At 33.5% G+C, this 23,075-nt stretch overlaps 1 protein-coding gene across 6 annotated transcripts in view; it reads right to left on the reverse strand.

The window, feature by feature from the left end:
- Window positions 1–23,075, reverse strand: part of LOC143223193 (uncharacterized) — a 66,781-nt gene that overhangs the window by 37,589 nt on the left and 6,117 nt on the right. For 5 of the 6 annotated variants that reach the window (XM_076450787.1, XM_076450788.1, XM_076450790.1 and 2 more), the window contains 3 exons: window positions 14,639–14,809; window positions 8,488–8,551; window positions 2,601–2,671 (listed from right to left, as the gene is read on the reverse strand). In XM_076450787.1, coding sequence (XP_076306902.1) covers window positions 2,601–2,671; window positions 8,488–8,551; window positions 14,639–14,751 — 248 coding nt within the window. In that variant the 5' untranslated portion in view covers window positions 14,752–14,809. Of the gene's footprint in view, window positions 1–2,600; window positions 2,672–8,487; window positions 8,552–14,638; window positions 14,810–15,369; window positions 18,811–23,075 lie in introns of those variants that run through there. The other variant, XM_076450791.1, reaches the window with a different exon arrangement.

A 23,075-nucleotide genomic window follows, 5' to 3' on the forward strand; every position in this document is an offset into this window, starting at 1 on the left:
GAAAAACATGGGCTCAAAAGAATAATTCTAAAGTTTGGAAACAGAACAAACAGAAATGGATGCCATCCTACTGATTAGTGTATGAGACAGCTATTGAAGTGTTGGAATGGATCCTCAACAGAGGGAGAGAAATAATCCAAAGTCTGATATATGGCCAGTAGTTCCATGATTTTGATACATATGATTGTCTCCACAAGGGATCAGGAATCTAAAACCTCCTGGTGTTCCAAACACATCCTTCTAACCTTAAGTTATGCAGCTGTGAACAGATGTAACTATGAATGATAAGGTGGAATAGAAACACCTACTGTGATGTTGTCTATGTTATCAGACATGTGAAAAGTATTAGGAAGGAAGGTGGAGAAGGATAATAAATTTAAAGAGATCTTTGGCAAGGTTCCATTGATTATTGAGAATTCATTGAAGAGAACACAAGTGAGCATGACCTAAGGATACAAGAGCTTCCAAAGAAGCCAACTTCCCCAAAAGAAAAAGAACCTTGCAATCAGTGAGTGTAGGAGAGGTAAGGGCCATAATGACTAAAAACTCCCTTGCTCATAGGTGAGGAGAAGTATGCTAGGCCTGACTTACAGAGTAGTTGAAAAAGACTCTCAAATGGACAAGGTATTGGGTGAGTGAGAAAAAGGACTTCTCCATCCTGCTGATCCAACCTATACAAATTGCTTTTGTCAAAAGCAGTTGTGTGTATTTGTGTGCTACCAGTTTGGATGGAACCAGTAAGAGATAGTCACCCACAGAATGATGAAAATGCAAGCACTGGGCATATTGCAATAAAGGTAGAGTCCTGACTACTCAAAAAAACACATAAGATGCTGTGGCCAGCCTGAAGTGTAGCATGTAAAACTGGTGAACCCAACCTTTGTAGACATCCAAAAGTACTATCAGGAAACTGTGGCAATAGGGATGTGGAGATATGCATTCAAGACTTCTTCCTTAGTCATCCATAGACCTAAAGTGAAGGAAAAGAAAGGATGTGGATGAAGAAGTACCTAGACAGCATTTGAAAATTACAAAGTTTAGAAGTGAACTCATTAAATGTGAATAAATCTACTGGATCTCATTGGGTAGTCACCAGCACAGATAGCTGTGTTTCTATGGTGAGAAATATGACACCTCACCACTGAAACCTTTGAGAGAGAAACAGGTAAAAATTTAGAAGGGGTAGGGGAAGCTTGAGACAACTTGAAAATTAAAGGAAAGTTTTCGTGCAGAATACCACTGACTTCAAGAACTAGGGGACATTTCCAAAATGAGATCCACATTAAAATGATGCTCATCTAAGGTTGTACAGACAGGTAGTGAGAAGGTGCATCTCTACACAGGAGATATCAGCAACAGAAAAACTATGTTTGGAAGAAAAACGATTGAAGAGGATAAACTCACTAATGTGGAAAATACAAGGGAGTGAATCTAATTCCAAAACTCCACATGGGATCAGAGGGATAGCCTCAGTTAGTAGATGCATGATAGACAGGTACTGAAAGATAGAAGTGAAAGTAAGTCAGAGTCTGGAAAATTTGGCCTTGAAGAAGCAATGTGGAGAATCAGAAATAGCACCCAGCACCTGAATCAATGACTTTAAGTGTTGGGAGTCTAGAAAACAAAAGTCTGCTGGGTGATAAGCCAAAACAGAAAAATTCAAAGATCTTGGGAGACTCACACAAAAAATGCAACATTCTTGTGAACATGTCCAAAAAATATTGAGGGAGGTCTGGCAGCAACCACAGGTAACACGAGATTGCATGGCATAGCGAGGAAAAAGGTTTTCAAAATCTTCAACATCAAAATGAGACCCCTCTGGAAAAAAAAGATCTTGCCCAGGTTCTGTACAAGCTGACTGTCTGATGTAGTGTTTAATTTCTCATCTAAATAGGGCTGAGACTTTCTCAGCCAAAAGTGTAGAACATGAAGTCTGAAAAATGAAAGATAAAATGGAAGTAATCACAAAGGTGGTATTTTTTGACATGAAATTTAGAGTTCATGGTTCAACTGTGATAATTCCACAAGAAATAGAGAAAAGAATAAGTTAAGAGTTTAAGAAACAAAGTTAAAAGTATGAGTAACATATTGTAATGTCCAAACACAACAGTGCCTAAAGAAGTGAAGGTTAAGCTGAATAGTATAGAGACCATTATTCATCAGGAGTTATGTTGTGCTCCTAATGGTGGAGGATTGCTGCATGCAAAGATGCAATACAGCTACATTGAAAATAGGGTAGGTGGGAGTTTCAAGTCTAGTGGCAAGCGAAAAATCTTGTACACATACAGGGCAGCACTAAAAACAAGAAAAGCTATTATGCAAGAGGTAATGTACAATATCAGAAACAGAATTTCATAAAGCTCACACAGCAAGACATATTTCTTAAATCTTTATATCTTCTTGTAAAAGTACAAATACTGTTTCTGAGGTTATTAATAGTAGTTATTATTTTGTTCTTTGGCCTTCATAGCTAGAGAGTTAAAACATTACTCAGTAACAAAAATATTTTAAAAAGTTTAAATTTTTAAGGTATTTTGCAAAAATAAGAATTATAGTATTTAAAGGCTAACAAAAGTATTTCAGACAGATAGGAAGAATACCTTGCTGTTGGACCCAATGATACAGTATCACAGGTAACAGGAACTGTCACATGATCATTTGTTTCCATTACCTAAAATAAAAAAAATAAAATATCAGTCTGTATTAAGACTTTATAAGTAATTTGTTTCTATGGTCACAGTCACAAAAACAAACACAAGTGTATATGTACATTATGACTATTCTACATAGTACACATGTTTCTTCACAAATTTTCTGAACCATGTTCCAAGAACTGTTATCTATTTAAATGTACTGAAATGTGGAAAGTAAACAAATTTTACAATGCTCTATTTCAGCTTTTCAGGCTTATTACACTATCTTAATTAAAAAAAAAAAAGAAGAAAAAATCCTGAACTGCTGTATGAATATGAACTCCATTATTCTAAAAGTAAAAGTTACCCACATAACTTATTTGGCAAACATATTTCTATGGCCTTTATAAAAAAATAAAAATAAAATACTTATCTATAATAATAGTAATTAAATATATATATATATATATATATAAATTTGCCACATGTTGACAGTAGCTTGTTTCAGTGAATTAGACTGACTGAACTACTTTATCAATTACAATAAATACAAAAGGGCTGACAACTTTTGTGGTTAATCTGATTATACGTTAAGGTATTTCTATAAAAGCATGTCATTTATTTTGAGTTTTAAAATATTATTTTAGTTTCTACTATCACTGTGACAGAAATATGTGATTGAAAAGGTATGAAAAATTGTGTTTTGTTATCTCAAAAGAAAGCATCAGTATATCATATTTGCTACTAATACAACAGATTCATATACTTATTGTGAGCAGTAATATCCCATATCTGTATCTAACTATATATAAACACACACACAGGCATAGTTTTCATAAAGGACACATCCCCAAGTTTTCAATAACAGAATACCTTTTCTTTGATACACACACACACACACACACACACATATGTAGAAAAATGTATTTTAAAACGTTTCTGTAATTGTCATTTACTGACATGCTTGTTTTGGCTTGAAAAGTAAAAGTATTTGCTTGAAACATCTCTGAGTAAAGTTAAAATTTCCTTACTTATCGAAAATGCATTTCACTCAAAGCTTGATCCTGGATTGCCTAAAAGCATTACTTAAATTTTTTGTAACATTCTGCCATTCATTTATACTGCATCAGTTGTTGCACATTTCAGAATATATGGTAATCATGTGACTAACGTCCACCAATCATATACCCTCTATACTAGTGCAGCTAGTTCCCTCTACTATTCTAGAGTAATCTTAACTTTTGAGAATTGGTAAGTACAAAATAAAAACACTAGCATATCAGCAGGGAGGAAGAGTGAAAAGTGAGAAAGTAGAGGTTAGTACATATCTGAAATATATTTTCATTGCAAGAAAATGTTAACCTTTGAAATGGTCTTACTTTCTTTCACCCAAAGCTAGAATTCCACACTGCAAAGGAGGAGGGACTGGTGAAGACACATCAATATGTAATCAAGTAGAAAGCAATCATACTGAAAGAACAGGTGTAAAAGAATATGACAAAGAACACATTTAGATAATAGCACTACTTCCAACATAGAAACAAAAAAGGTTGAAACTGAATTGGCAGGCCTCAATCCATTTAGGAAAAAGATATACAGCCTCAGATCAGTAGAAGAATGTTGTAGAACTATGGCTTAAAACAGCATGGTGTTAATAAATATGGAAAGTCTAGTGAAGAAACAACAGAGGGCTTGTATAAGCATGTACTGTGGGTTACATTAGAGTATGACAACTGCAGTTCATCTGGGAAAAACATTCAGTAGAAACACCTAATATAAGATATTGAGATTAGCAAGTGTGGTCCTCCAGTACAAAAAAATATCTTGGGCAAGTGCTTTGAATATGTAGTATGAAGAATAAACACTACACACAAGTATGATCTTGAGAGTTTTCATGACCAGCCCCTTGTCAACAGAAATAAAATACTTTGTCCACATGTAGCAGGCTGCAGTACTTAGCATAGTGACAGTAAGCCTTGCTATGGTGCCAGAAAAGATGAAATAACTATATGTGGCTATGGCTGAAGAGCCATGAATTGTACATGAATAGACAAAGTGTGGTTTACCCAGGCAAAAAACATCTAGGTAAAGCACTTTGGAGTATGTTGGACTATCAAAGTGCAGTTCATCCAGGCAGAAAACATCCAGTGGAAGTATCTTGCACAAAGAAGTTTTGACAAATATGTGGCCTGTTAAAGAAAAAAATATCCAGCGGAATGCCCGATCTTGAATATTATACTATTGTATAATCATTGTTTGGTAATAAGCATAATATATGATGATATTTTAATATTAATATATATAATAAGAATGACATATAATCATCAACTTTGTTTGTTATACAAAACTACATGTGACAAGGACTCCTGTGCTGTACTAGAACAGGATCACAATGGAGACAGTGCAATGTGCATTTGTGGTTTTCTATTTTGAGAAGCAGAAAAACCCTGATTGGAAGAATAATGGGTCAGTAGGGATGGGCAAAAAATCCTTATCTATGTCACTCATAAAGTCTATGTGTGATGGTACTTTATATATGAAATGGTGATTAAAAAAAATCTATGTATGTATACATACTACCAGGTAAATTGATGGTGGTTTAACAGAAGCACCTCATCTCAACAGTGAGTGTTACAGGAGTATACAGATTTAGTGTTAATATAATATCAAGCATACCTGACCAGACAACAACTATCATCAGGTGGCATCCTGACTTAGATCAACTAAATAAGATAAAATAACAACAGGTAAATAGTCAGAATTTACCATAAACACCTGCCCCCTCAAGAGTGGGTAGAAATTATATGAAGCCTAACAAACTTTTAAAAGTTTTAAAAAATTGAAATGGAATATAGTCTCCTTGACAGATCATCAATCAGAAATCTGTTGGGAATCAAGGAAAGCCCCCAAACCAACAAGAAAGCAATGGTAAACAGATGAGACCCTGGAAAAGGTGGAGTAATGGGGAATAAAAATAACAAACTTATGCAACTATAAAATTCAGTCTAAAACATAAATCAATAATCAACTCCTAAAGTACAAAACATTAAAGAAATTTAGAATATAAAAGACACATAAATATAAAACTTATTTATAAGTTCATTCAAAGAATCAATAAGCAAAGGACATGAAAGTAAACCTGTCCAGAAGAATTATAAAAATTAAACTAAGAAAGACCTAAATAATCATGAGTGGAAATTAGGTAAGTTCATACAATCTCATATAAACTTGTTAAACATGAGTATACCTACTGGGAGTGGGGAAAGAATACACACTGAAAACATACCAAAGATACCCTGGGAAAATGAGCAATACCTAACCCAGGAGATTACATGAATGAGTGGTAACAGGTGGAAAGTGCTGTAGAAAGAAATTTTCACTCAGTAGTTATATGCTTCATCTCAAAATTCAAAACATGAAAGAAAGAAATTGTCATCTGAATGTAAGACAAACTGCAGACCAGGGGACTTGTGTGAAAACCATCGTCTACTGTTGTGGTAAGTATGTTATCTGTTGAATTAAATCTCAAATTGATATGAACATGTTAGAATTCAAAAAATAGAAGTACTTCTGAAATAATTGAGTAGAAACAATAGAAATCAACCACAAGAACTCAAAACTTGAAGTTGAAATTGATATAAATTTGTGATCAAACACAAACAAAATTCTGTAGTCATATGGAGAGTGAGTTAACACATGTCTGTACACTAGAATGCCAACTGAAAAAGTGAGGTTTTCTCCAGAACAGTACAGGGAGCTAGCTGCATTAGCATAGTGGATGCAGTATGATTGCTGGAGAGTAGTCCTATGTTATGAAATGGCATGAAACTGATGGATTACAAAAGATTAGTGTGCTATTTACAAAAAGTTCTAACAATGTTCAGAGGGCATTCCAGGATTGAGATAGCTTTGAGTGAGGAAAGCTAAGTACCTAGGGAAAACACATTTTGCTATGTGAGAAAATGTGCATTTCATTTGGCAACTTTTGAGTAAATGCTCTGTTTCAAGCCTGCCAATTAATGACAATTAAAGGAATGTTTTGAAATGCATTTTTCTACTAATTAAAATATATACATGTATATACCTATATATGCACACACACATACACTGACACATATACACTGGCATAACTTTGGTTATAAAAAGGGAAGACATTTTCTGTAGGTGAGATATGTTTGAGAATATTTTACCAAAGGAAATGTGTTCTGTCATTGAAAATTTGGGGATGTATTCTTTATGAAAACTATGCCCATGTGTCCATTTATATACAGATACAGATGTGATACTACTGATTACTCTAAGTATCATGAATTTGTTTGTTTTGTTATTGTACACAATGGGTTATCTGTTCTGTGCCCACTGTGGGTATTAAAACTGATTTCTAGCAATATGAGTCCACAGAGATACCACCTTCCCACTGGGGGAGGCATCATGAATTTGTAGTATTATTTCCTTAACAATCTTCAGGTAACTAATAGGATATACTAATGAGATATTTCATTACAGCTAATAAAATGGAGGTAGGATCATTATGGAATTAATTAAAAATGTTGTCTTCAAAAATTTTTTTTTTTTTTTTCTAAAAGTCAAATGTGTGTTTGTTAAGACAGAGAGATACTAATTAAGTAATGACTTTGTGAGAATTTTTGTCATACTTTGAAAGTTCAAAATTTTATCACTTTTTCTAGCCACCAACTAATATAAGGCTGCCTAATAAAATATATGCTTTACTGAAGCTTCTCTTGCTTCTTTAGAAGCAGCATTTAGTGATAAAGTTTTATACCAGAATTAATGCATATGTCTCTTCTACTATATCTCCATTTATATATAACTTGACATACTGACACAGCTTGGTGGATTATCAAGCATAATTTTCAGTGCCAGGTGACATTTAAGTAAAATGTTTTGTCTCTTAATACTCCTATGTGGTATGTTCAAGATATGAGTTCAGTATGATTGCAGGGTTTTACAATAACTGAAATAAACCTTGGTAATTAAGATTTTAAATCATTATACCCAAACTATTCTTCCACTTCAATCTAATTTTTTTTACATTTGGGTAATAGTCACTGTTTTATAGTTTTGCTTGGATGAACTCATTAAAATTTGTCAATATTCAATATTTTTTAACTCTTGTAACACGTCTCTAACTGGTAACATATTCACATTGGAGCTTATTAATTTGTTCAGAAATGACAAAAAAAAACTGGTTAAGTTCTAATTGCACATACACACATAGAAATGAAAATGCCCATAATTTATATAAAACAAATATTTACGTAAATTGTACCTGATAGCACCTAAAACATGTACCTCAGCAGGGTAAAAAGACATAAAAATGAAAAGGGCTGAAAATTTCATGTATTTTAATAAATATAACATGTTATTGTTTTTGACAAAGGCTATTTTGCTTTACCAACAAAATTAGGTTGTATTTGCATAGTGCATTACACAGCTGGTCATTTCAACTACATTCTGGCAAAAAATAGGCAAGATGACTCAAAATTATGATTATAATTTGTAACCTTATTAATTTAAAATACTAAGACTTTTACAATATATCTAACTTTGATACAGTAGCAACAGAAAAAAGTTATCCATAATGTCTATAAAAGCAGTTATTCTGTCTCTTCTTTGAGCAAGTGAATAATGATACATTGTTGTTAAAATAGCAGCAAATGACAAAAGTTAAAAGACCTAAAAACAACACATAAAATTGACACACTGAATTCTGTTTTATTCTATATTTACATGTATTTTAGGTGTAAGTAAAACAAAAGTTAAAGCAGAATCACCATGTAAAAGTTAAAAGTACAGCAATTTTATAATTCTTCATGTGTGTACTTGATCTTACCTCAAGAGAAGGACCAGATGAAAATGAAACTTGCCCCATGGTACAATAGCTTAACTTTTTACTTCTGTTAAAGAAAGAAAAACACTATATTTTATTTTTTAAATATTTATATTATACTTTTGACCATTTCAATTCTTTTTAGAATGGCATTTTCATTTTTTACTAACATTCATTCATTTTTGAAAATGTCATACTATTCTCTGTCAAAATATTAATCAATAAAGTCAGTTTAACTCCTTAAACCTGAATGGACACTGCTGGCACCCAGCCAAACATCCCAATTTACTCTTGCTAATAGCATGAAATAAAATTTGTCTCTCTTTGGCTGAAAACTAATCCAAACCATGTTATTATCCACCTATTATAAACAGACCTGAAATTTTATAAGGTATAGTGGTAATTATTAGGATATCATGAAAACAATTCTGGCAGAAAATGCAAAAAATTATGGGTTTAAAGAGTTACATATGTACTTTTTGTATAAACTTCACATTCTTTTATGTTTAGACAGCTTCCTAAACAAAGCTTAAACTTAAGATTAACTTCTTAGTTGTTTTTTTTTTTCTTCTTTAACTGGTCTACAAGTTGTTTTATCCACCAACTTCTTAAACTTTTAATAAAGCATCTTTGAAATTATGCACAACATTCAAGACAATTAAAAGAGGATCAAAGTCTGAAATACTATATCTATGATGATGCAAAATGTCTGCTGGAAAATACTGCTAATAGCCAGACATCAGATAATCAGTCAAGAAATGAAATGTAAACTATTGGTCATTGAGTGTGTATCACGTGTAATGATTTCATACAGTCTTGTACGATTTATCTCATTCAGTTGAATCACACAGTTCAAAGTACTCCAAAGTCCTCATCAACTATAGCTGGGCTCCATAGACGACACGAATATCTTATTCATGAAAAATCCATTAGACAAATGGAAGTTAGCCAATCACAGCAGGGTATTGTGAATAGATTCCAGGTGCCTCAAAGTGTCGTTAGCAGAAGTAACACTGCTTCAGAGACAATGATAAGGTTGTTCAGATCCTACCTGGAGTTAGACTCAGTTAATATTGACAAAGGAAAATATTATTAATGAATTTTAGTTCATTACAGTCATAAGGTACTATTTATGTACTGTAGCAGACAGAAACAGATGTTACAGCTCTCGTTGAATGCCACTGAGTTTAGAGATGTTTGGAAACAAACTTTGAAAGGCTAGTCTATATGCCAGGTGAGCAGTGAGATGCATTCTGCTCATTCAAGGCACAAAATAGCCTTCTTGCAATTGTGCCACCAAATCAACACTTTAAAGATGAGTCACACTTCACACTGAAACCAGCTAACAAGTTTATACACATTTAAATAGAATCTTGAAAGAACAGGAATAGTGGTGGTAGGAGAACAGTGCAAGTAACAATAAAGATTGAGACAGACTTGAATATCTTGTGTGAACACTGGAGAAGTGGGGAAGAAGGGTAGGAAGTATAAGTGGAGGCAAGTATGTACTGGAAACACATTTTTAGAAAAGGAAAGTTATAACTTGTTTCCTTTTACAAGATTAGCTAGAATCACACATTGAAAAGGAGAAGAGACCAATGCAAGGGAACAACAGAAATACCTCAGAAAATATCCAAAAGATACTCGTGACAATGAGAGAAACAGAACAGAAGAAGGGAGCCACACCACATTTGAATCACTCTAAGCCCTGTATATTCTTTACATAATTTGTTCTACACAAGGATGGAAATTGTGAGGTGTAGACTGGCTAGAGGAAGGTGATGGATCAACTTCAGTGGTTGAGTAAATTGTATCAAGTGGCCACATCATCTAGTAAGAGAGATGGGTCAACTCCATTAATTGAAATTAGGAGGCCATGTAACATCTATGCTAGCAGAACTTCACTGCCCTATTCCTGACTAAATGGTTACAGCCAACTTTTCTGTGGAATCCATTCAGGAGGGTGCCTCCATTGTCAACCATTCCAGCAGCTTGGAATTGGAAAGCAGTAAGGACTCTCATGCTTCACTTGAAGAAGGATAAGAATGTGGTGGAGAATCCAGAGAAGTGTCATTCAATGGAGGTAGTCCAACCATTAACTATGAAACTCTCTTTTGAAAATCAGACCATACCAAGTTATTCACTCAAGACATGGTGGGAATGAACAGCACTATTCTTCTACTTTATCTATATAGTCCATGGGTTCTATGGTCCAGAACAGACATGCTTAAGAAGCAATTATCTTAAGGTAAATAACCATCAAGCAATCTTGTGGTACGCCACATCTTGACAGTGAGTGTACATAGGCATGAATGAAAGAGCACAAGTGAACATGCCTTACAGCATGAAGTTTAAGTTAAGAAAATACCTGGTCAGGCACCACTTGCTGCAGAGCAGGATTCATTTAAGAAAAAGAAATGTCTCAGAATAAAAAGGAAAATCATTAAAACTTACTAGTTAAAATTACATCAAAATCTGGAGAATGGCCACAAGTGGAAAGCAAAATCCCAGCACAAAAAAAAAGAAAGATTCAATGAAAATAGCATGAGATGAATGTACTAGGAATGGTCCATATGCCAGGTGGTAGAATCTCCTCCAACAGATGATGAAGATGAAAAGCGAGGGAAAATGTGAGATACTGGATATGTTGAGAGGAAACATGGAAGAAGGTTCTGGAAAAAGAATATAGAGAGGAAGCCAAATGAGCTAAAAGGTGTACCTAAATCATAAAGGTAGAAATGGAAAAATCAAAAAGGGAGGAGGACTGGCAGAGGAGAAAAGAAGGAACAATCCTCCTGAGCTACTGAGGAGAAAGATTGAGATAAAGGAGAATAGAGGTAGGGTAAAAAAGGTCATGACAAACAAAACAGACAAACAACATCCACAGACTGAGTGAAGAAGGAAATGTGTCTTAAAGAACAGATGAAACAAGAAGCATGAGTAAGAAAAGATAGAGCATGGAATACCATATTAACATTCCAAACTGGAAAGGCAGGATATCTGGAAGGCCTCTGTATCTGGAAGAAACACATGAACACAGTAAGAACAGGGGAAGTAAAACCATATGATGCCTGAAAAAATGGAGGATATGGGAAATAGACATCAAAAGTCTGGAAAGCAAGGAGACCAAAGACCCACTTTTGAAGATCCAGGAGAAAAATTGCCTCACCTAATTCACAGAAGCCTTATCAGTAGGGAATACTCTGTCAGCAGACCAACAGAGGAAAACATATTACTTGGACAAACTCAGGCATGCAGACACAGGATGGGGAGATATGGATGTAGAATGTTGAATCAAGAAAAAAGAGAAAAAGTGGAAGAAGGACAAGTGTTGATAGCAGCAGATGTTGTAACTTTAGAAACCAGTGTTATGCTGACCAGTGGGGCACAATCAAAAGGATACAACAACTGAGTGAGGTAGACAAGGAAAATCACTTGGTGAAACAATCAGATGGGAGGTTACACATAAGAGTATTTGTGTGATCAGTCCTGGCAGAAGATACTGACAGTCAGAGCTAGTCAATGAGACAAAGTGGTCTAAAAGAGGGACTAATTTGAACATGAGGCAATAAATAAACAAAGAAGCATGTCCAAATTCAAACATTGCCAAATGAGATGTCAAAGTACAGTTGAGGAGTTTAGAGGGAGCCACCTGCATCATGTGAGCATGCCATGCTACTATTGGTTAACAGATGATGCAAGATGATATACATAAGACATGTTGAAATATACTAATTCTAACAAGGGGAGGAGTGTAAGGCTTGTGGCATGTGTACATAAGGCACCAATGAACAAGAATAACTAATCATATGAGAAGATGATAAGTAATATATTGGAAAATAGCTTTTAAGTTACTCAAAATGTTTTAATCCAGAGTTATTGCTTTCATTACATGTTTTTGTAACTGTACTGTCACTATTAAAGTTGCTTACATAAAAATTAATGAAAGGTGCTTTGTAATATTTTCTAACAAAGGTATTTTTTTGCTGAAGAACTGTCTTTGAATATACTGAGCTAGGAGCTAATTATATTATTTACCGAACCCAGTTTTAGCAACATCACACTTAATTTTCAGTTTTATTATTCCAGTTAATATGTTACATAATGAGACAGAGCTTAGACTATAAAGTATGATGAAACATTAAAATAAAACTAAGTAATTTCACATGGTAATAGTTTACACCTAAGGATGATATGAATCTGGAAATTGAAGTAACACAATTTGTCAAATTTTTGCAAACTACTGTAAAATATTGGTGAAATTTTAAGTAACTGTTTATCTGAAAAGTCTTAAAATATTTTAACAAGTGTGACATTAAGCCAAGACTGTTGTTAAATATTTTAGTTCTATATGTACAGATGAAGTCAAAATGCACATTATGACATTTTCCACAGTGTCATTTAATGTGTATTTGATGACAAAGTTTTAGCCTACACAGCTGATTTAATGATAGTTCATGGTGGAGTAAATACCATATACAGTACACAGGGATACTAAAAGGAATTATAGATATGTATTTCAGAGGTTCTAGAGATTTTTGCAAATACAATATGCAAACTGTAAAGTGCACAAAAGTATTTTTATTTTTCACATGAATACAAACTTGCACTCCAGTCAGTCTCAGTCAGACTGATATTGGTAATTCACAGACATATCTTTTATAAAACAAACATTTGATTAACTTTTTTGTGACAGGTTATGGGTCAAAAGCCATGTCATCACATTTGTTAACTTGCATTGAACTAGTATTTTATAAATTTATGTCAATAATGTTGGAATCAAATTGTAGATTATAATTCAAACTTAATATTATATATCAGTTAATTTCTTAATTTAAAAGTATGTATCAAAAGAACACATCTAAATATAGATTTTAGTGAGTTGTGGTATGTTGAATACAGCACTGTTTAAAATTAGATGTTTGTGATGTCAAAACACTATGTTTATACAGTTGTACTTCTTCATAAGTTCATAGTGGATGAAGTAAGTTTTTCTACTTGGACCAGCATTCAGAGCAACCCACATAGCATGTACACAAAAAAAAACATTTACACATATGCATAAAGGACCACAAAAATTGCTTTTCAGTGGTTTTCTAGAAACAGCATTATAAAACATACTTTACCAGCTACTAAATGCTTCCATCATATGTTTCAATGCTACATTTACCCAGAGAATTATATCACATACTGCAGTATAAAACACCCATTCCACAAATTGCATGGTGACTACATATGATAGAAGCAACAGCTGAGAACCTTGTATTCAGTATTTTTATTATAACTTCACACAGTAAAAGAAATAACTTCCTGATGAATGCTCACTAGTTTGTAAACTACTGTGTTAAAATTTAGTATAATAGAAAAAATAGGCCATAAGATAAGCTTGCAAACTAAATCACATGTAATTATTCATATAAAAGAAAATTATACTGAAGCCTAACTAACATGAAAAGGTTTATTATAGATGTTTTATGTCAAAGATGAAGCTATGTCTCTCAGATTCCACTCACAGTATTGAGGGTTTATGCAGTAGTACACTTTATAAAATTGCTGAAGAATTTTTAACCTTTGCTGAGAATTCTAATGGTTAACTAGCAATATATAATATTTTATATCTGAGAAAGCAAAAGCAGTAATTCAAACATTCATAATATCAGTAATAATTCTAAAATAACATATTAAAAAAATATCAAAAATAAAAATCACTTCTATAAAGATTTAAGTAATTTCAAAAATAGAACTAATTCAGAAAGTTATCACAGTTACAGAACAAATGATTTTCAATACAATTTTCTGATTTGACCATTTTATTATAAGTTTTAAAACTGATCATTTTCTGAAATTGTTACTATTTCTCATAATTTGTTCTTGCTATTGATCTCATTCTAACTTTACAGATCTTGTGTACAACCAAAATCTTTAGCATTTCTGAAACTGTTTCATATTCCAAGCACAAATCATTCTTAATTTACCAAAAATTTAAAAAAGCTTTATGAGATAATATCTTCCACATCATATATTACACACATTGCAAACCTTTATTACAGTTAATTATTGTCTTTAAAAGAATATGAAAGTTTCTCTTTATGTTTATTTTTATTTTATAAAGAAATGGTGTTTTTAAGCATAGTACAATTTATTTTCCACGTACGTTTGAGATTTACCAAGGCAGATACAAAGCCCCAAAAGTAGCACAAATATCAGGCATACCAATACAGGCACAAACCAAAAAACTGTGCCTAAAGGCTGATCAGCTATCATCATGACACTATTAACTGTACTTCACTGATGACATGGAAGGTACTGTGTGTCAACATCATTCCTGAAAAATGTATAAACATATAAGTTTTATTCTCCACTTAAATCTTCACAGTTAACATTAGTTTCAAAAGTAAGCATCAGGCAATACTAAGGAGTAATTACACTTTTAAGATTAATTATACTTTATAAGAATGAAATTCCTGATCCTGTACCCTCCTTAAAACCACTACTTTCATTGTTGATCATACTTATTCTGGTGGTTACATGATAATGCACTGTAGACTAATTTTATACCTGGGCAAGTAGTGGAATTTGATAATAAACAAATCATTAGCTTATAAGTTGATTACATTCCACTAACTGATTATTCTTATATTCAACTTAAATAGTTGAAATAATTAAAAATGGTAATAACTTGAAACACTAATTCATTACACTGAACACCTTCATGTAATTAAAAATAATGAGAAATCATAATGGCAAAATTTCAATTATCTTGATAGTTGGAATAATTCAAAAAAAGTTTAAATTATGAAATCGTAATTTTGACTTGTGGATTACTTTTGTAATCCAATAATTAACATTTTCCTAAAATGTAATTGCATTTCCAATAACACTTACCTTCACTAATGCTTACAAGTATTACTCAACCTTCAGGTTTTCTACTTCTTTGCCCATCTAAGTATTGGTCCAGTTTCTTCTTACTTGATCTAGTCTTTTATACTCCACTCAGTGCTCTTGGTGATATACTCTCTATCTATATTAATGTGTCCTATATCTTACTACTGTATATAAACATCTCATTCAGATAATTTTATCACTTTTTCAAGACTGACACCATCCCAGTACCAGTGGAGGTAAGTATTATTGGAAAAACATTTTCAATTTAGCAAAATGTTAACTTCCAAAATATTCTACCATTCAATGATATTTAAAGCTAGAATACCACAATGAGAAGGTGGAGGGACCAGTGAGTGCATTATTCATACAGAAAGTATCTGCATATATCAGGGGCATACCAAGATAAGAGTGTACCCAAGCAGGGCAGCTGCACTACATCCACAACATATTTGCTCTTTACCTGGAATTTAGTTCTTGTATCAAGGGTGGAATAGTACATTAATAATCATCATTATGGGCCAACCCCAACCAGACAGCTGAGATTCCACAACTTAGGGTTGGTCTTGGTCACTATATCCCAAGTTGGTAGTTGGTGGTTGAATTAATTGAACTGCAGCATTATATATATATGCTTTATATTGGATCTCAATCTTTAACCCTAGAGTGGTGCATTCCACACCACCATAATCACAACAAGAAAGTAAGCTACACTGAAGCAGACAAACTTTCTCCTCCACCTGAAGAAGTTCGAAAGGCAACACCACAGGCTCTGAATGATGGGATCTCATGTATGCTTTACTTAACCAAAGACAAGAACTTATCCAGTCTGGAATTATAAACATTTATCCTCACTCACCAACTGAGTGGGCAAGGAGCATTCCTCTTGTCCCCAGAATTAGAGAGAGGATGAGCAATACTATGCTCAACCAAGTATCTAGAAAGGGACCATCTTTCAAAGAATAAGGAGATAATGAACTTTCTATTATGACCAAAGTACTTACCCAAGATTGATAAAAAAAATAAGGGCCAGGTACATCTTAACCAGTTAACTGAGCATCAAATTTGAACAGATATTACAAACAGGCTCCCATGTAGACTGGTGCTTCTCTTACTTACATCTGGGAAAAACATCCAGTAACCTTAGCAGAAGTGTCCCTAACTTTGCCTTCTTCTACAAGAGTGGAGGAATTCATTTAAACACTCTGAAGACAAAAATCTCTGTCCATCACCCCTATGACTGGAAACTGGGTGTGGTAAGGACTTTCTAGCTCTCCTAGTAGAATTTGGGTGGTCAAAACAGCTGCAGGGTGGTAGATGAAAATCCTCAGAAAAAGAAACTGACAGATTATATAAATAATTAAAGAGAAAAGAATTGGAAGAATTCCACATACTAGACTGTACAATGTCCTCCAGCAGGCAATTTCAATGGGCAGTAAATAATATACAAATATGACAAATCTGATGAGATGTGACTCATCATGAGTCCAGAATAGGCAATGTAGATCAATTTGTGAAACCAGCTTGTTCACGTAATTGAGGATAAATACCACAAAACTGAAGAATCCCAATGAGTAAATACCTCAAAAAGAGTTAGTGCGAGTTGCATGACACCTAATGACTGTGACTAGACACAACAAATGATCAGAGTACAAGTGATTGTAAAGTTGAGAAGGATTTTTTCCCCTCGCTGGCTGCCAGAATCTTCAGATAGAAAGACCTATCTGAGTACAACAGGACACGGGCAGAATGACAATGATTCCTGTGCACATGCAGTGCAAACAACTCACACCAATGACATCCACACACCACCAAGAACAAAAAAATCACTTTAAGAGAAAGGTAATACATAGAACAAATGACTAAAGACTCATATGGATGATTAGACAATGCATTTAAATGACCTTAAAATCCTATGTGGATAACTGAAAGGGTCTTTGGACTGAAGGACATAAAATATTTAAGTAGAGTGCATATCACTGGGGAATTAAACACCTTCCTATATTTAGAAGCTAAACAGAGATGACCAAAGAGAAAGTGGCAGAGGATAAAAGCCTTGAAGATATAAATAAAAAAGAAACCATGTTTGGGCTGGTCAATATGGGGTTACCAACAGCATTTGATGAGGAGTCAAACAAACCATTTCCAGAACTTTAGGAAATAGACGAACTGGGGGAAGGCATATAGATACAAACCTATCCAGTTCTGAAAGAATGCATCTATTGCCAAAGACTGAGAATGAGATACTGGGAACCAAAATGCTTGTAGTTGGAAATTCCAATGAGTGATGTAGCACCCATTCTGTTGGTTGAATCCTGTTGGACTGTAACAAATGATCTGCTATTAAATTCATTACCCCTGGAACATGGCAAACCATAAGACTGATAAGATGAGAGTGAGCCCAGAAGAGAATATTGAAAGTTTGAAAACAAAGATCCTGAGAATGCATGCCCTTGTGATTTGAAATATAAGATACCACTGTGGAATTGTTGGAATGAATCATAACAATTTTTTTCTTTTAAGAGAGGTAAATCTTGAACCATTATATGCTGGACAGCAAGGAGTTCCAAAGTGTTGATATGGAAAAAAGACTCGTTGTCTCAATGGGTATATTGAACTATGGCCTCCAACTTCAAGAGGAATTTGGTGTATTATGGTGAAGATGTTTTCACAAAGATGTCTCCCAGTCCTGAGTGCAGCTTTCTTACTGACCTGGGGAAGCCAGCATGCCCCTCTAATCCTTTTTGAAAGAAAAAGGGGGATATTTGCCCTAAAGATTTCTCAGATAATGAATGTAGAATAAGAAATCCAGGTGTTGAGTCCAACTTTAATGGTGACTGAATAACAGAGTTATCCATACATGATCATTTGCTGATTATGTGTTTTGGTTTTTCTCATTTTTATTTATTTGTTCTTTAATGGGGGTATCCATAATAAAATAAGAACATTTCAGTTCACACTATCCCAACCCATCATGGAGCTCTACTAGGGGGTGCACTACACTACCAAACAAGGATATTGCAGCAATGCCATGGTTTTGTGAGCACTATACCCATACACCAGCATTAGACACAATGCCCATAACAATCATTGAGACGTCAAATACTGGTACTTGGTTGACCCTAGCCCAAACAGGCCAGCCGACTGATCCTGGAGAGGTCATCCCAAGGCCACATGTTTACAGGAATTCAAGGCCAAAGCAGTGTGTTAGGGTTGGACTCCTCAACCACCAGGATCACTTCTTCCCCTTCATGGGTTACCATGCATATAAATCACATGAGTAGATGTTTAGATCCCAGAGGAGGTAAAATGAAAGCACAAAACCTTCTCTGGAAGGTACTCTCACCACATACAGGAATCCACCTCAAGGAGCCATAGAAAAAAAAAGAAAAATAATTTATGAAGAAGACAGTAACATTTAGTTGTCAAAGGTACTTTATCAAATCTATTACTTTTTTTTCTCTTTTCTTGTGCTAATGATTATAAATACATGCAATAATGATATAACAGTAAAGAGTGGAAATGCACCTAGAAATATTTCTATACATCAGAAATGCTGTAACAAAGCAAATAATCGTTTTAGTGGTTCCAATGATGAATACAATGCTTCACAGTATTTTCTTTTCTTTCACATTAACATATTTTAACTTTCATTGATAGTTTGGTTGTTAAACATATAAAAGTGAAGACATGGACATTGTAGACGGTCACTGCATATGATAAACCACAACACATTCAGTCATAACTATGATCCACTTCTAATCATGGTCTATACTAAGGAATGTTTTAATATACAGGAACATTTATATCACATCTTACACTATTAGAAATTCAGTTGTACAAAGGTGTTGATATTACCTCATTTACAAGGTTTTCTGGTTTCACCTTGATGATTACACCTTACATGGTATTTAGGAAAGTTACAGTTGTAAGAGACTCTAGTTATACATTTAGATAGAATAGTCTGTGGGGTAAATATTACAAAAGATTACTCTTGTGCTATCCAGGGGTACAGGATATAACTGGCAGAACCAGAGAGATAGTTAGGGGTGCTAGTAGCAATACAGTTTTTATGGTACATGTTGGGGGAATGATATAAGGAAAGATGAATCTGAGGAGCTTACTGATAAGGGTATTTAAGGAAATGGGTGATCATGACTTAATTATGTCAGGGATATTGCTAAGAATAAATTATGTGGATAAGATTCTAAGTAGGTCACTAAGACTGAGTGCAGTATTAGGTCAATATGTAAAAATGAGCAAATTGGCTGGCTGGATTTGTGGGATAATTTTAATGGGGATGTTAATAGTTTTTGGAGTGGATGGATTGCATTTAAACAAGGTAGAGTCTAGAATATTAGCAAGGGCTATTAACTCAGCTGTAGTGGAAGATTTAAACTAGGGCTGGACAAAGATGAGGGCTATGATGTTAGTAAAGCAGGAAACATAATTGACAGCAAAATTAATACAAAGAGCATAAAACATATTTAAAATCTATAATTAAATGTTACTATTGTAATGCTAAGAGTGTTACAAATAAAACTGCTGAGTTCAAGGAAGATGTGGAAACTGAGGATATTAATCTTATGGGTATCAATGAGACTAAATTAGGTTTGAAAAAGTATGAGGAGAGAAATGTTTTCAAGTACCAGATTACAGATTATTTACAAGAGTTAGAGTACTTGAAAAATGGGGAAGAGTAGCTTTATATATGTTTATAGCTTTATATAATATTGAGTTAGAGATACTAAACAAAATTGCACTAAGGTTAAGTCAGTTTGGATTGGTGTTAGGGGGTATAAAGGGAAAATTATTGTAACTGAGATATGTTCCAGATCACCAGGTCAGAATGTGAAAGTTAATGGGAAATTGTGTAATGAGCTCAGAATGGTAGCTGAAAAAGATGTTGTTATTATGGGACATTTAAATATCAGGGATTGACTGGGAAAATTTCAAGTCTGACAGTGAGAGGGATACATTTTTGGAAATTGTTCAGAATACTTTCATATACCAACTGGTGATAAGGCCTACACACGAAAAAAAGCAAATATGATAGACAGAGATATGGTTGATGAGCATTTAACTGCAAACAACCATTGCACTATTAGGTCTGAGGTTATGCTAAATGTAGAATTGAGGAAGAACAGTATCCTGATTCCAAATTTTCAGGAAAGCTAAATTTGATGGAATAAGACATAATCTGGCTTTTGTAGATTGGAATAAAGCACTGGGAGAGGATCTTGAACAGATGTGGGAAGTATTTACAAAAAATAATTGATACACATATAGAACATACATATTCCCTATGGAAAAAAATAGGGGTACAATGGAGTGGAATAAGCCAGTATTGTTTAGTAAAGGTTGAAGAGATTGTATTAGGCATAAACATAATAAATTCAAGAAATTTAAATTCACTGGAAATAATAAGGACTTGGAAGACTATAGAAAACCAGCAAAGTTAATTGAAACAAAACTAGGGCAAAGACTGTATATGAAAGAGGGTTGGCTGAGAGAGTTAAACAATGAAGAATTCTTTAGGTACATGAAGTGTAAGCAAAATGTTAGGATGAGGATTAAATCTCTTAACAATGACAGTGGGAGGCTGATCTTGGAAGATTATGAAATGGTAAACTTATTAAATTATATGTTCTCTTCAGTTTTTACAAAGAAAGATACAGTTATTATGCCTCAACCAGAGCATTTAATGTATGGAAAAGTATTGACTTAAATGATATCATTTTAAGTTCTGAAACTGTATAAAAAAAGTTAGAAAACCTAAAAACTGATAACTACTGTAGATCAGACAAATTTTATCCTAGTGTTTTAAAAGAACTTGAATAGTTTATTTATGAACTGCTAGCTAATACTTCTTATAGGGTAATTAAGTACTGGAAGAGTATTAGAAGATTGTAACTTGGCTAATGTTAGTCCAATATTTAAAAGTGATAAATATTGTCCAGGCAATTATAGGTCACTTAGTCTTACATCAGTTGTTGGAAAGGTTTTGGAGAATGTGACTAAAGATGCATTGCAGAACCACTTAAAGCAGTTTAATATAGTGTCAAAGAGCCAGCATGGTTTCACTAATGGAATGTTTTGTTTAACAAATCTTCTTACATTCTTTGAGGATGTTACAGCAGAAGTTGATGAAGGAAATACTGTGTATTTGGTTTACCTTAATTTTCCACAATAATTTGATGAGGTGCCTCACAAAAAGACTTGTTATAAAAATTAAATTTGTGAGTGTGGGGGTAATGTTGTTAAACTGGATAAAAAATTGGCTGAAGAGTATAAAGCAGAGAGTAATAATAAATGGAGTTAGACCCAACTGGATCACAGTTACAAAAATGTGCTGGGTCCTCTGTTGTTTGTGATTTTTAGTACTGATATTTACTCTGGAATGTCTGACACAATTTTGAAGTTTGCAGACGACATTAAACATTTTTGAGGTGACTAAGTGTATCAAAGATGATGCAGACTTACAGGGAGATTTGAATCATTTGATGCATTGGGCCAGTACGTGGCAGATCATGTTTAACTATCCAAAACTTAAGGTGATACATGTAGGTTTTTGTAATTCAAATTATCGTTACAATTTAAATGGGAATATATTAAGGACTATGGTTTAAGAAAAAGATCTTGGTATTTTGACCAAAAAATCTCTTATATCATCTAAACAATTATTGTAGCTAGCAACAGGGCTAACAGGAGTTTAGGTAGTATCTATGGAGATATTGTTTCACTGCATATACCACTTGTAAGGCCTCATTTAGAGTACTATGTACAGTTTTAGACTCTCTTCCTCAAGAAAGACATTAAATTGTTGGAAAAGGTTCAGAGAAGAGCTACTAGGATGATACCTGAGATGGTGGGATTGTCTTATGAGGAGAGACTAAAATCTCTAAATTTGTTTTCTCTGTAAAGAAAAATGGTAAAAGAAGATTTTATTGAGGTGTTTAAGATTATTGGTGGCATTGATAATACAGATGCATCAAACTTATTTGTGTTTAGCAATGAAAACAATTGGACAAGGGGCATAAATTCAAATTTTGGCATTGTAGAAGTTATCTGTAGTTTAGACAGTATTACTTTTCATAATGGTGGTTGGCTTTTGGAATGAACTGTCTTTAAGGGTGGTGGAGACAGAAAATTCAACTGCATTCATGAAAAAAAAATGGATGAATAAATGAGTAGCAAGGAGATGGAAGGGACACCCTTGATGAACTAATAAGGTCATGTTTACCCTTTAAAATTTTATAAATAAAAACAAAATGTATAGTAAATGTATGTAACATTTTAAGTTTCTTATAATAAACTAAAAATATTGTACATGTATTTATCATTTTTATCTACACATTTAAGGACAACTAGCACTTAAAAATTATTTGCTATAGTACATAGTATGACTTTTATTAGTATCACTAATAAAAAGAATTAAATAATAAAGTTATTAATTAGGTTAATTTAAGATAGATATTAATGTTTATGAATTCTAGTGCTTTCTACATATCATCTAATAATGTCTTAGTGTTATCATTTGTTTTCCCATATATTTGTATATTTGGAACTATTTTCAGCATCAGATTATGTTTTGAATAACAAAAAATGTACATATATTTTAATTTAGACAAGACAATGTCAAGACCCAAATTATGTACTTTTCATCCACACTATAAGATACTAAGAATATTAGTCTTGAAATATTTTAA

This window comes from Tachypleus tridentatus, chromosome 8 (assembly GCF_004210375.1).
Source record: "Tachypleus tridentatus isolate NWPU-2018 chromosome 8, ASM421037v1, whole genome shotgun sequence".
Lineage (NCBI taxonomy): Eukaryota > Metazoa > Arthropoda > Merostomata > Xiphosura > Limulidae > Tachypleus > Tachypleus tridentatus.